This window comes from Pelophylax lessonae (genome assembly GCF_965119305.1).
Source record: "Pelophylax lessonae genome assembly, chromosome: 9".
NCBI classification, from domain to species: Eukaryota; Metazoa; Chordata; class Amphibia; order Anura; family Ranidae; genus Pelophylax; species Pelophylax lessonae.
Genome location: NC_138776.1, coordinates 148115154 through 148130841, shown reverse-complemented (window position 1 = coordinate 148130841; position 15688 = coordinate 148115154). Strand labels below are relative to the sequence as shown.

General features: G+C 40.9%; 1 protein-coding gene across 1 annotated transcript in view; it reads left to right on the top strand.

Moving 5' to 3' along the window:
* Positions 1 to 14889, top strand: part of SEC31B (SEC31 homolog B, COPII coat complex component) — a gene marked incomplete at its 5' end in the record, with an annotated part of 331579 nt that extends 316690 nt beyond the window's left edge. The window contains 2 exon segments of the mRNA XM_082267974.1: positions 11786 to 11857; positions 13522 to 14889. Of these exon segments, the coding sequence (XP_082124100.1) occupies positions 11786 to 11857; positions 13522 to 13701 (252 nt within the window). The 3' untranslated portion in view covers positions 13702 to 14889.
* Positions 14890 to 15688: the final 799 nt, after the last annotated feature.

The window sequence follows — 15688 nt, the reverse complement described above, 5'->3', positions numbered from 1 at the left end:
GTTGGCATTCGTGGTTTCCTCAATGTTTAAATCCAGAGAGTGGTAGATGGCGCATGGGTGGATGAGACACAGGATCCAAAAGCGGCCGCCTAGAAGATGGAATATGTGGCATGAACAGCAGACAAATTTCAGCAGATGCAGGCACAAATAGAAGACAGCTCACAGGAGACAGAAGGAATCTCTAAACCGCATAAAAACAAAAGACAAGAGAGCGCCTCTCTAAGTGTAATATGTAAAAAGTTCCAGGGTTTTAGACAATTGGCAACTTACAAGAGATGAAATAATAACGTGCATGTCAGTCCCTGACAGGGACCAGAGCAGTTGTATAACCGAAGATAGGTCCACGGACAGAGGCATCCAAGCTAACACCAGATGAGGCAGAGGGAGCCTACAGCCCGGCATCCTATAGACCAGGAGACACAAGCCACCGAGTTCCCAGGGCGTGGCTACTTCCCACCCTCAGTGCCGACAGCCATGCAGACCAGTTTGATGCAGTGTGCAACGTATGGTCTGAGCACTGACTGGCTTACCCCCCACCCCTTCAATCTTTGCAGCAATGCTGGCAGCACTCATACATCTATTTCCCAAAGACAACCTCTGAATATGATGCTGAGCAACTTCTTTGGTCGACCATGGCGAGGCCTAGATAATATATAAATGCAGCGCTAATAATGAAAGCATAAAGTCCACAGTATGCGATAAGTCTACAATCATTAACACCTAGATGTGTGAGGATGGTACAACAGTAAGTAAACAGAAACAGCCTGCACCTCCACCACATAGAACGATTGGCCTCTTACCAGATTACATTGATCACTGCTCTCACAGTGATCAAGAATGCCTTGAGATACCAAAGTAGATCATACTGGGGGGCACTTTGCTGGATCTTGAATCCTCCAGGAAAAAGGTGTAGACTAGTCCCTGTAGGCTCTCATGAGGTTAATGGTACCAAAAAGAGATAAACGAGGACCAATGGCGCAGTACGTTTCAAAAAGTTGAATATTTATTAAGAGAATAACATTCACCATATACATGATAAAAAAGCGCAGATAACATACATCCGATCATGAGCCGTTGTGCAGCGGCAGACTCCTTCCGGCTTGTGACATCAGATAGCGGGCAGACTCCACCTACATGTTTTGCAGTAACCTGCGTCAGGGGGAAGTGGCCTGTTGCAAATAGACGCCACTTTTATTCGGACTGCGTCGGAAGCAGAGAGAAAACAACCAATGAGGCGACTTACTTAGAAGAGAAACTGGAACCCTGCTCCCTGGATCGCATAGCATAATAGGTGGAACGCAAGCCGGAACCATAGAACCGGAAATATATACCCCAATATATAAAAGAAAATGTTTATAATTAAAAAGTATGAGGAATTTAAAAATTATGGGGAATTATAAAACTTAGGAAAAAACAAAGGGACTTGTGCCGATCTACCGCAATTCCATACAGCTACAAAACAAATATACAAGGGGAACTCGCTGATATAGCAATATGATTTAATATAATAAATCATATACATAGACCAAAAACAGAGGATCTCTAACCCGCTTTCCTCATTTGCATAAATGTATGTAGCTTTAGACAACAATTATATAGTTAGTTGTAATAGATCATATAATGGCACTGCCCAAATGGGTGAATGGTGCAAATATTATATACCAGAACACCATATGGGTATAAAGAACGGTCAAATTCAATCCATATCTAAGCCCATCATCACCGACAGTCACAAGCCAGAAGTAAGTCACATAATACCTTTAAAATATTACCATATGACATAATAATCTAAAAAATAAAAAGTTACACAAATAAATAATATAAAACGTGTACCATACAAAATTAACTCTTATTAATGAAGGAGTTGACATCTAGGTCCACATTCAAACCAGATGGCCTAAAACACGTCAACTGGTATATCCACTTCGTTTCCAATTGTGAAATACCCCTAAGCAAGTGGCTACCCCTCCAATTTGCTTTAAACTGATCGATAACCATGAAAGATGTTCCAGATGGATTTCTTCCATGGTATCGATCGTAGTGTTTAGAGAGGTTATGCTTTGGAAAGCCCTTGCGGATGTTATTAATGTGTTCGTTCATCCTGACTCTAAATTTCCTAATGGTTCCTCCAACATAATGGAGGCCACAAGGGCAGGTAATCAAGTATACTACATTCTTAGTAGAGCAGGTGGCAAAACATTTGATATCATATGAAGCATTGGTGACATTTGAAGATAACTGAGTATATTTTCTATTTTTAAGGGTGTTGATGGAACACACCCCACACTTCCTACAGGGATAACCATTTCTGTCAAAAAAGAAAGAGGGTTTTTTTGGGGGCTCAATCACATTGGGAGCTATCCGTAATTTAAGGGGAGGGGCACCCCTGTATACAACAGAAGGGGTATCTGGTTATATGGACCCCAATACTCTATCACTTTTATGAATGTCCCAATGTTGGACAAGATCTTTTTAATAACATAATGTTGGGATGAATATGCTGTAAAAAACGGGGTGAAAATTTATCCAATGTGCCACCCTGCTGATTAGTTTGAAAAACTACATTAGTAGGGTTTAGAATTACACTCCTATCCATACCGGCCACTGTTCTAATAATGGAATCGAATTCATCAGAATTGTAACCCTTATCCAAGAACCGGCCCTTAAGGATTTCAGCTTCACTTAAGTAATCCCATACAAGGGTGCAATTCCTCCTCAGCCGTCGAAATTGGCTCTTAGGCACACCCTTGAGCCAAGGTCTGTGATGGCAACTATTGAGGCTGTATCTTTGAAGAAAGTGGAGGTCACAATCTGGTTATCTTGCATTCTGATTTTTAAATCCAAAAAATGGATTTCCTCACTACTTATGTCATACTTTAGTGATATGCCTCTGTTGTTGTTAAGAGTGGAGAAAAAGGACTCTAAAGAGTCCCTATCACCACCCCAAAGCAACAACACGTCGTCTATGTAGTGACCCCAATATAGCAACTCTGGAATATCCTGCATGTAGATTACCTGCTCCTCCCACTTGGCCATGAAGAGGTTTGCCATGGAGGGAGCAAATTTAGCCCCCATGGCCACACCTCTGCATTGGACGTAGTGGGAGCCCCTGAACCAAAAGAAATTGTGGCTCATAGCATAGTCAAGAAGGTCCAGAATATACTCCTGTTGTTTATTGGGTAGAGAGGCATCCTTGTGAAGAAAATATTTCACAGTTCTGAGTGGAACCTGTCCTGTTAAACCGCTGTATGGTCTTGGCCATTGTGCTGCAGCTCAGTTTCAGAGTCTTGGCAATCTTCTCATAGTCCAGGCCATCTTTATGTAGAGCAACAATTCTTTTTTTAAGATCCTCAGAAAGTTATTTGTCATGAGGTGCCATGTTGAACTTCCAGTGGCCAGTATGAGAGAGTGAGAGCGATGACACCAAATTTACCACACCTGAGACCTTGTAACACTAACGAGTCACATGACATCGGGGAGGGAAAATGGCTAATTGGGCCCAATTTGGACATTTCCACTTAGGGGTGTACTCACTTTTGTTGCCAGCGATTTATACAATAATGGCTGTGTGTTAAGTTATTTTGAGGGGACAGCAAATTTACACTGTACACTCACTACTTTATATTGTAGCAAAGTGTCATTTCTTCAGTGTTGTCACATGAAAAGATATAATAAAATATTTACAAAAATGTTAGGGGTGTGTATATATATATATATATATATATATATATATATATATATATATATATATACACACACAGGGCTCAAAATTTCAAGTCCTGAGCTACTAGCCAGGCCTTAAGGGTTATTCGCCACCAGTTGCGCCACCTATAGGAGACACCCCCCCCATCATGTGACCATAAATAAGACATGCTGTGCCTTGTAGTCCTATATGAGACCCCCCCCCCCAGCCATGTGACTAGAAATATGGAATGCTGAGCCTTGTAGTCCTATATGAGACCCCCCATCATGTGACCATAAGACATGCTGTACCTTGTAGTCCTATATGAGACCCCCCCTAGCCATGTGACTAGAAATATGGAATGCTGGGCCTTGTAGTCCTATAGGAGATGCCCTCCCCCCCCATCATTTGACCATAAATAAGACATGCTGTGCCTTGTCCTATATGAGAACCCCCCCCCCCCCCATCATGTGACCATAAGACATGCTGTGCCTTGTAGGCCTATACGAGACCCCCCCCCCCCCCCCCCTTAGCCATGTAACTGGAAATATGGAATGCTGAGCCTTGTAGTCCTATAGGAGATGCCCCCCCCATCATGTGACCATAAATAAGACATGCTGTGCCTTGTAGTCCTATATGAGACCCCCCCCCTTAGGTATGTGAATAGAAATATGAAATGCTGAGCCTTGTAGTCCTATAGGAGATGTCCCCCCGTTCCCCCCCCCCCCCAACTATGTGACCATAAATTAGACATGCTGAGCCTTGTAATCCTATATTAGACCCCCCAACCATGTGACCATAAATATGGATTGCAGCCTCTCACCTGTGCAGGAGAAGAGAGAGGAAGAGGAAAGGCAGCTGGATAATCAGAGCGGGGATCGCTGCACTGTAACATCTTTCATTTGAATTGCCGGGTGCTCAGCTTCACACGTAGTCCCGCCTCCTGGCTCGGCTCCTATAATAGACGTCACACGTACCGGCGGTGTTCTGTCTATCAAAGGAGCCGAGCCAGGAGGCGGGACTACGTGTGAAGCTGAGCGCCCAGCAATTCAAATGAAAGATGTTACAGTGCAGCGATCCCCGCTCTGATTATCTGGCCGCCTTTCCTCTTCCTCTACTCTCTCGTCCTCGCCCGCAGTCATTTTCCACTCGCAAAATGCAAGCAGGTGAGTGGAAAATTTGAGGTCTGTGTGTATGTGTATATATATATATATATATATATATATATATATATATATATATACACATACATATATAGATATAAAAAAGCTGTGTGATGTCCTGTCAGCTTCCTCTCTGCTCTAGGTGCTTTCGTTCTGTATAGGGGTCTGTGCTAACTGATTTATCTTAAAACTGAACTGCTGACATTTCTGTTTGTTCTTTGATGACATTTCGCAATCTAAATCTTGGAGAGCAGCTCCTTAGCCTTGGAATAATTACTTTCTTAAAATTAAGTGTTTAGTGTTATCTTTCCAGTATGTGCTTGTTGCTTACATTAAATGAAATCATACTACAGCCACTGCTGTTTTATATGAACTTTAGTAATAGGCGTTTCAGGTGTTAGCAGCCCCAGGGCAGGGGGGACTTGTCGGTATCCCGGTAGGCCAGCCCGGCCCTGTTATCAGGTCCATAAGAGCACTATTTCCTGTTGGGGCTTCTGTAAACTGTACAGTAAACTTGTCTTGTAAGAGATTTTTTTTTATGTATATCCTTTCACTGTTCTAGCAGTGCCGTTACTCCAGTCAATTTCAGGGTATGTAAAATCTCCCATTATTACTGCTGTTCCAGCCCTTTCTATCTGTGCAAGGAGCTAAAGCTCTACCTCCTCATTACCATTGGGTGACCTGTAACAAACTCCCATAATTAACTTTGAAGTACACACACCCATATGCAGCTCCACCCATAATGCTTCAGCATCATCACACTCTCCATCATCAAGGTCCTTTTTTCACACTCTTTTAGATCACACCTCACATAAACAGACACCACCATCTTTTGCTTTTACCCTGTCTCTTCAAAAGGGAGCATAGCAAGGAATATTAAAAGGCCAAACGTGAAGAATGAAGGCAAGAAGTATTAATAGCACTTAAATCATGGTTCTCTTCATGAAAAAAAATCTTCCAACTCTAACTTTTCTTTATAGATTTCTGGCATTAACGAACAAACACTTTAACCACTTTCCGACCATGCTAAAGCCGAATGACGGCTACTAGTTCTGGGAGGCCGTCATAGCGCCCGCTGCGTGGCATGCTCTTTGATCACTGTGTCCAAGGGGGAAGGAGAAAAATGACCTGTTTGCAACCTTTTATAACTAACTATAAAAACGTTTTTTTTTTTTTGTTTTGTTTGTTTATTTAGCAAAAAATAAAAAAACTAGTGGTGATTAAATACCACCAAAAGAAAGCTCTATTTGTGTGAAAAAAAATTATAAAAATGTTGTTTGGATATAGTGCTGCATGACCGCACAGTTGTCATTCAAAGTGTGACAAGCTAAAAATTGGCCTGGGCAGGAAGGGGATAAAAGTGTATTTTTGCAATTGTATTTTCCATATCTTTTTTTTTTTTTTATAGTACTATAATTGCCAGTGGTTGTTTGTAACATTGGAAATCTCCTTATCACCTACCACAACCCATAGCATACACCATAGCGAATAGGTTGTACCCCAATGAAAAGCCAGCCCAGTGCTTAAGAAACCCAAATCCGTCCCTCTCACAGCAGGTATTTATTTATGTATTTATTTCTCTCTGCTCAGTGGGAAGGGAGAGAGTTGTCAGCCCTGTGTAAGCTCGAAGTCAGAAATTGAAGCTTACAGAAGACTGCTTCTCCTTATTGCCAGGAGCCAAACCAAGCAACAGTGAGCTAAACGAAGAATGTGTAGCATGTGGGGATAACATTTAGCTGAACCCCTTGCTTTGCTGTTTCCAGTTCTTTCCATGCCTTGGTGTTCATCTGTCAGGTTTCTGCAGTTCTAATTGGGTTGACTTTGAAGAGTTTGTACTTAATGGTTTCTGAGATCTTCTTTCTGCTCCTCCCTGACATTTAAATACAACATTTAGGATGAAGATTATTTAGTGGTTTAGTGGCAGCTTTCAGCCTGTCTCAGCTCTCCAGAGCAAATACCAATTTAATAAATAGGTAGGGCATCAGATCACAATACATCGAATAAATGCTCCCGGGAATGCTTCTGCTTTTAGATTTGAAATAGAATGAAGTATAAGAGGAATATCATTAGGCTGGCTGTTCTATAGAGATGCCTGAGGGAAGGGTGCCTAGGTAAATCAGCAGGAAGGATGTGTCTTAGCAGGATGAATAATATCTCAGCACGGAGAATGGCTTGCAATAGATGGAGACAAAAGCTGGAAGTGAATATACATGTAAAATGGGCCCCTAAACTCAGCAGAATGTAATCATTGAAAAGTGTCTGCGCCTCATTTTATGTGTACAATATCTCCCATTCACAAGACACATCTGTTCCAGCACTGAGGTTGGGGAAGTCAGCAGAATAGTTTTTGTGAAAAGGTATTCTGCTCAAATGTTTTATATTAGCTTTTGTATTATCTGTTCAGTTTTAGAAGCGTTCAGCCCCTGGCTTCCTAAAGGAACTAGTTTCCTGTTATGAGCCATAGCCTAGCTGTTTATTTTATAGATTAGCCATTATTTAAATTTCTGGTCCAAGGTTTGTAATACTTTGTTCAAAATAACTACCATTTTTTTTTAAAGACTTTATATTTTCTTTTAAATAGTTGAGGACACTGGGCATACTATACACACCAAAAACGTCATCAAAGTACACAGGACGTATGTAGTCATCCAGTCCTTCTGCCCTTTTGCTGTGCTCCCCTTCCCACTCCCAGACAACTCTCAAGTCAAAGCTGTTTGTTACTGTGTGAACCACCTGTACGGCGGTCCGTGGGAGCCCACTCACTAACGGAGAAGCCAATCCACGGGGCCGACGACCACGATTGCCACCGGGCACCCGCGATCGCTCCTCATGAAGAGAGAAAGGCGATCTGCTGTTGTAAGCACAGCAGACTATTGTTCTCTCAGGAGTCAATGCAGAGCTCCTGTGTTCCTCCTATTTAGAAACACAGGTCTCTGTATTGATTTCACAAGCCCACGCCCTAGGCTCACATTTAACCCTTTGATCGCCCCTGGATTAACCCCCTTCCTTGCCAGTGTCATTATTACAGTTGCAATGCATATTTTATAGCACTGATTATTGTAGTAATGTAACTGGTCCCCCCCTAAAGTGTCAAAAATGTCAGTTAGTGGTCCAATCTGTCCGCAGTCCCGCTAAAGATCGCTGATATTACTAGTTAAAAAAAAAGAAAATGACATAAATCTTTTCCCTAGTTTGTAGACCTGATAATGCTTGCTTAAACCAATTAAAATACGCTTATTGGGGTTTTATTTTACCAAAAATTTGTAGAAGAATACAAATTAGCCTAAAATGATGAAAAAAAAAAAAAAAAACATTTTTTTTTTATTGGGAATGTTATATAGCAGAAAAATATATATTTTTTTTTTTTCAGAATTGTCACTTTTGTCACATTTGTTTATAGCGCAAAAATATAAAATTGCAGAGGTGATCAAATACCACCACAAGAAAGCTCTATTTGTGGGAAAAAAGGACATCAATTTTATTTGGGTACAGCATCGCACGGCCGTGTATTTGTCTGTTAAAGTAACACAGTGCCGAATCACAAAAAATGGCCTGGTCATTAAGGGGGAAAATCTTCCAGTCCAGTAGTGGTTAAAGAGGAGCAGCCATACAGTTTACTAGTGCAGCTTATTCCTTTATGCTCTTCAGTAGTTCAGGAGCAGGGCCTAGGCTGTAGTGAGCAGGAGTGAGTGCTGACTGTCTCCACCCACCTCTGCTTATCTGGTTTCTTTGACAGTTGCTACTGTGTCCTCAGTGTACACTTTCAACATAATCAGTGAGCATGCCCAGACTGCAGTTTAATTATCTGTGGATGTGATAAAAAAAAATTTTTAGCATTTTTTCATTTATTACAGCAAAGCATTATTACCATTATACTACCCCATTATTGCTAAACTATTTGTTTGCGAAAAGCAAAATCACTTGCCATGGAGTTTGATAAATTTAGACATAATAATCTATGCACCCTGTAAGTGCTGTAAGTGTTTTTTTTTTCTTCATAGAGAAAAGAATGTCACTTCTTATGGCCCTGTATATATAGTTTTTTCAGATGTGCATGTCAATGAAAAGAAAAAAAACTGATGTTGAACTGGTGTTCTAGTCCCTTTCCATTCTAGCTAACATTAAAACTCTAAAAGTTTTGCCATTTAGTTCTACTCTCTTATAACCTCTTTAACCCACAAACTGTCCAGTAACCCTGTTTACTTTCAATGGGCACATAGTAAGTTAGCCTTATTGTGGAGGGCAAGTCACAAACCACTATATCCAGGAAATTACTGTTTTTTTTTTTTTTTTTGGCACTTACAAACTAGGAATGGTATCAGATAGTATATCTTTACAAGGTAGTGATATTTGTTCTCAAACTGTAGTATTACCTTGGGGTTCCATAAGGCGCAGCTCTGTCCCATGTCGTAAGATTATGTCAATAATATTTTTCTTTATTTGATGACCCACTAGATCAGGGCTTGACAAATTTGCTTTGAATCTAGGAGCCAGCAAAAAAAATTAGGAGCCATTTTTTTTTTTTTTAACGAATCATGGGGGTTGAGAGGATGAGGCTCATTTATGTCTTGTACACAACAGTCCAGCGTTCCCACCTACAGCGTATTCTGTCAGTACAGTCCTATGGGTGGGAGGGGGAATGACAGACAACTAGGACCCCTGAGCGCTGTGCTCTACACTGTCCATCCAGACCTCTGTATTTCCATGGTGTGAATGAGCCCCAGCAGAGGATGGGAGCTCCCCGCACCCCATACACAGGGGGCTGGGCTGTCCTCGCCTCACACAGGAGCCCCGCACTGAACCGCCACCCATGTATCGGCAGATTGTGGCCTCCTCGCTCCGCTCTCTCCCTCTGCCGTTTTACCAGTACCCTCCTTCCTATCTCTGGTTGCCAGAAGGATGGGCCGGAAGTCTGGCTTCAGAACAGAAAAGCCTTGTTGGTTGTGCCTGGAACTGACGTCAGACAGAACCCGCCCAGATAAAAAAAAGTGGACGTGGGCTGCAATAACCCAGACTAAGAGAGGAGGAAATTCTGCGCTTTTGTCCTGTGGGCAGAGAGATAATGCGAGGGGCGTTCACGGTGCTGGCATGCAATAGGCTGAGGGATAGCAGCTTTAGGATTTGCCCATGCCTGGTGCTAACAGTGAAAGGTCTGACAAAAGCCCAGGCACCAGCACGATTTGTCGAACCCTGCACTAGACCCATAGTTATTATGAGGGGCTGTTGAGGTAAACCGCAGAATAGATTGAAAGTTCCATATGCAGCAAAATATTATGCAATCCAAATAGCTTTGCAGGGAATAAAATCCATCACTTCCCCCCGTTAGAATGAAGCTCTGCCTTGTTTACTCCGTTCTATGTCTGTGCCCGACAATCGGCGGGTGCCTATGGACATCCAGTGCCCATATACGTGATTCTGCACAGGAGGGCTGCCCTGTAGCATTATAGCTTATTCTTAATTGGTTAATGTGGAATGCATGTTCTTTTGTTGCAGAACATTAATTGTTATGGCTAAAGTTTCACTTTAAAAAACTTGGGAGAGCTCTAGACTTTTATCACTTGCATTCTTCCTGGGTTTCCCATCCAAGTTTTCAGTCCTTATAGCTTTAACCTTTCACTGCCAGGACCTTTTTTGGATTTTTTTTGCACAGGTTTAACCATTTTAGGCATGAAGATTACTTTAAATCCAAATCCCTAAATGTATATTTTGTGAAAGCAGATACCCTGGAAAATAAAATAGTAATAGTTACAATTTTTTTTTTCTTTTTTACAGTATTTGCGCATCAGTTTATCAGTTATGAATTTTCAGTCAAAACTGAAGTTATTTTAGAACAACCAGACACGATATATTGCCTCGTTTTTGGTAAATTAAAAAAGATGAGCTTACACCAAGTAAATAGATACCCAACATCTCAAGCTTAAAATTTAGGGTAACATGCTTCAGAAATAATTACGAACATAGGTACCCTATATTTTTCATGGGGAATGCTTTAAAAGCTCCTACAGGTCATCGGTTTAGAGTTAGACCACGAATAATGGCCCTGGACTTATCGCTCTCACTCCAGGGAGCATGGCATATTCAATGTGTAGTGCAAGCAGCGTTTTCATAGGATCCACAACAGGTGTTTGCATTCATATGTGCATGTATATGAGGATGGGCTCAACATTTTTAATGTTGGTTGGGGGGGGGTTTAAGGCATGCTTTAGGAGGGTCACTTAAATCGGACAAGCATCTGTGGAGCTGTCATCACTTTAATCAGAAAGCTGACTATAACGGAACCGTGACCCCACAATGCGTTGTGTGCTTTCGCCAGAATACTGCTTCCTTCAATCTTGTACATAGATATCAGATATCCTAGCCGCCCCATACAAAACTAGCCAAGAATAGCTTGCATAAGATCTGGAACATTTATTGAACAAACTCACACCGAACATATACCCACCAGGTCAGGTGCCTGATTACAATATCATATGCAGATGAAATTGTGTATAGAAATCTAATAACATATCTAAGGACAACCAACTCAAACAGTATTCTACTTTCCCACTAGCAACTAATAGATGACAGTGATTAATTTAACTAGCAGACTTGCCGTCATCTAGCTCATGAAGTACGATAAACATTATCAAAAGCGTAAACGCATCACACCCCAATACACAGACAAGCTACAGACTGTCCATCTCCCACACCGAAGAACATGGAACAGCGGCCAACGTGACCAGCTCTTTCAATGAACATGTTAAGAATCAAACAAACCAGGAATAGTCTTCATATATTTCCTGAGAGATATTGTTGATAAATATCACTGTCCCGTTTGAAGCAATCCAAACCATGCTGTTTTTAAATGTTGAAAGTTGAAAACTCTACAGGATTTTTTTCATGTGTATTTGTTAAAACAAATGTTACTGTGTATAATATATTGGCAACTTTTCTTTGTCAGAAAACGAAAAGAAAACTTGAAGACGCTTTGCAAAGGTTGGAGTTTTTATATGACAAGCTGAGAGAAAACTCTGTAAGTATTTAGTGCTGTGAAATTGAGATCTTGTACATCTTCCTCTGACTTGGGGATTTAAGGGGCGGCATTAAAAAAAAAAAAAAAAAGCACTTTGCCCTTTTTTTAAAATAAATCTTTTTATTAGAATTTTTGATGATAATACAAAAACACTGTAGCAGGTGGTGTGGCCCTCGCAGGGGTGTGCCAACCTGCACAAAATAAAAAATATAGGCACCAAGTGCCAAACAAAATCTCAGTCTAAACCGCTTAACAAGTACAGCTTGTGTGAGTATGTAGCTCTCACTGAGAAAAAACAGATGTATGCTATACCATATTCTTTTAATAACTCATGGACCAGACAGAGGTGGAGCTTTCACAAACCTAAGGTTATCCTCCAGGGCAGGCAAATGTCAGGAGGCAATAGAACAACATCAAAGTGAGTCAGGCATTGAAGCAGGGGTGGAGCTACCTATCCACTACCTATCCACATCCATACTTTATCAAAATTTTTTAAACAGCCCCTGTTAGCATAAGTATCTTTATACATAGGCAAGGTGGTATTTACCAATGGTTGCTGGAACTGGACTGTCGGGGGGAGGATTTCCATCAGTTCAAAGCAATTGCCTTTAGGAGCAAACCTAAAAGTGTCCTTTCCGCTATGGTTGGGACAATTTCTTCTGCTAGGACCAGCAAACAAAATCTTAGGGATAGGGGTAAAGGCGGTGCCTGCCACTGTATTGATAATACCTCCCAGTATTGAGATAGCTGGGCAATCTCAGAACATGTGTATAAAATCCCCCATCTGGTGAGAACATCTCCAGCAGCAGCAGCAGTTTGACTTTACCAAAGTTATACTGCTGCTTGAAAAAAAGATACCATGATTTATAATGGCACAGTGAAGTACTTCACAAATGTGCTTAGGTTATCTCTCCACAGAACTTTCATCAAATGGCTGGAGACATAGCTGTTCACGTGCAACTGCAGATTAGACAGAGGTTAAAATGGCAGCTTCCTTGGCTGTAAAGGATTTGAGAGTTTAGTTCCACTTTAAAAAAAACATGTAAGCCAAAGTCCAGATGGCAGCCTTGTAAATCTGAGCTACAGATGTCTGGTGCTGAAAAACCCACAAAGCCATAACATATCTGTTAGCGTTTGCCCTAACAGGGAAGGTAGGAACTCTATCCTTCACACTATAGACTTATTAATAACTTGTCTAATCCACCTACCAATGGTGGAGTGAGATATATGGACATCCTTCTGAGAACTCTCAAGATGCACATTACAGGGCATGCAATTTCCAAAATGAAGCAGTAGCAGAGAGGTGAATTGACATAGCATGCATCACATCCCCCCCTGATATGTTTTGCCCTACCTACTGTGGCTTGGTCTCACTTTCTGAATACCGGTAGGGACACCTGTTATCCTCCAGCTTTGAGCGGCGCTCCAAGTCTACACATGCACTATATCTAGTCAGTGCAGGGAAGTTTCCTTAGGATGCTTTGTAGCAGGACATAGGGAGGGACATTATTCTGGTTAAGCTGAAAGGCAGAGTCTGAAGCCTGATTCTCAATGACATGCCATGGTGCCCACATGTTTAGTTTAGAAAAAAAGCTTAAGACAAACTGACAGTCTTCCTTATAATGCTAAAATGTATGTTTGATGCTTTCCTTTCTCCCTTTCAGCTCTCTCCGCATATCCTGGCTGGACTGCATGAAATCGCCTATTGTGTGGAGAGCCAAAATTACCAGCAAGGTCTTGTTGTTCACGCACAGGTTGTCAGCAGCAGCAACTTCAGTGAAGTCTCCAGTTTTATGCCCAGTTTGAAAGTCCTTATGACTATTGCCAGCAAGTTGGGCATGTAGAATCAGAAAGTCTTACGGACATTACTATGATTGGGTTGTGGCACAGGTGCAGCTCTCGCTTTGTGTGCTCATATACATACATGTGAGCTGTGCACTGCATACCTCTGCAGCTTCATAAAGATATCTTTTTCTTTTCTTTTCCTTTTTTTTTTTTTTTTTCTAAAGCTGAACAAGGAACCAATGCAGAGCTATCTTAAATCAAGAATGGCCTTGTGTGTCAGCCATAACAGTTGGGCCATTAACCACACAAGGCTTTACACTGAATTGTAAAAAGGAACATAAATTAAAGGTCACCATCATCACAAGACAATCTTCATACCCATTTGCTCCGCTGTGTGGTGTAAAACTAAAGGATATTTGAATGCTAAAGAATGTTTGAAGAAGTAAATACTCAACAGCTGTTTTTTTTTTCCTAACACTATACAGGGCTTTTGTTTGGTTTTGGTTCTTGGTGTGGCTTCAGCTAGCTGTAAGCATTATTGCAGAACTCCACCTAAAACTGCTTAGCTAAGATGGGAAAGATGATAGGGGTGATCCCGATTTCTTAAAGCAAATTTTTTTCTGCAGTCCCTTTGTGTAGATCTGGAACTCTTAGGTTCTTCTTGTAGTCCATTTGCTTTTGTAACTCATCCTGGCATTGGCTGCCAGTACTATGCCAGCCCAATTCACTACAGTGTGTTATTTTTTTTATACAATAGGGAGTAGACTGCCAGGGAGCATCACAGAGGAGCTGCAGGGTTCAACAATATACACAGTGCCCCCTGAAATACATGTTTCCTTATTGAAGAGAATTCCAGCATCTGCTTACAATTTCATATTGGTGGGGAACGCTGTGCCTCAGCAGAAGCAGGGTCCTTGGATCTTTTTTAAATATTATTTGCTGCTTAAAAACTTATGACCAGCGGTGTGAAGAACTTTTTTTTTTTTTTTTTTTTTATATTCTGTCTTATTTAATAAGGTGTGGTTGTTCTATAAAAAAAAATGCTCAGGTAGCTACTATAGTGTTTGTTTAAATTATTTGTGTTATTTATCATATGTTTATAAAAGCACAATATACTGAATAAACAGACAATGAAAGGGGTGTGCAGTGGATATCAGGCTTGCAGTGTTTTGAGGCACCAAATAGTTCAGTTTGCATTTACTTACACCATTGCTGTGGGTTTGGTACTTGTTTAGGAGTAGACTACATTTAAATAGTGGGAAAATTGACACACATGAATTCTGTTTATTTACAATTTACTTTAGTTTGTATTTTTGAATGTTTGCATTAATGGTCCTAAAATAACAGAAACAAATAGCCAAGAACTGATCATTTTTAGTAATTGGAAACGAGACTTTAGGCTTTTTTCGATTATAGCAGACATTTGAACATTACACTAACCTTAATTCTTAAAATGATCAGTTGTTGGTGCAGTGGCAGGCTGAATCCCCCTTACGGCTTTTTCTTTTACCTTGGGGACATTAAGATATTGTTGCTATGGTTATTGGTTCTGCGCCCACCTGGAGGGTTTTTGAATTTGCTGCTGCGTTTTTTTAATGCAAAAGGGAGGGTGGGACTAATCCATTGTGGTCACAGCAGGTATGCCACCCAGGAACCCCAAGTTAGAGATCTCACCAAGAGAGATTAAACCATTTGGTGATTAACCTCTACAGTGGTTTTTAATATCAAGTTATTTGTCTTGGTTGGGCTGACACTTTAAGTAATCTGATGCCTGCTTTGCTGCCTTATTCTTTAATGTTTCCATTCTTCACTCTCCATGTCATTCAGATTAGTATTTTGAAGGTTTAGAGGATGGTCTTTATAGAGAATATGCTGGAAGGAATAACACCCCATTGCAAAATGCAGCCCATGAGTCAGAGAATTTGACCTTTTCCTGATTGTGAAAACCCAGAAAAGCAGACGTGCTTTTTGTTTCTATGTTTATCATTGCATATAAGATAATGATACTACTGGGAAACATGTCGGTTAAAGTAGGATTAAACTCCA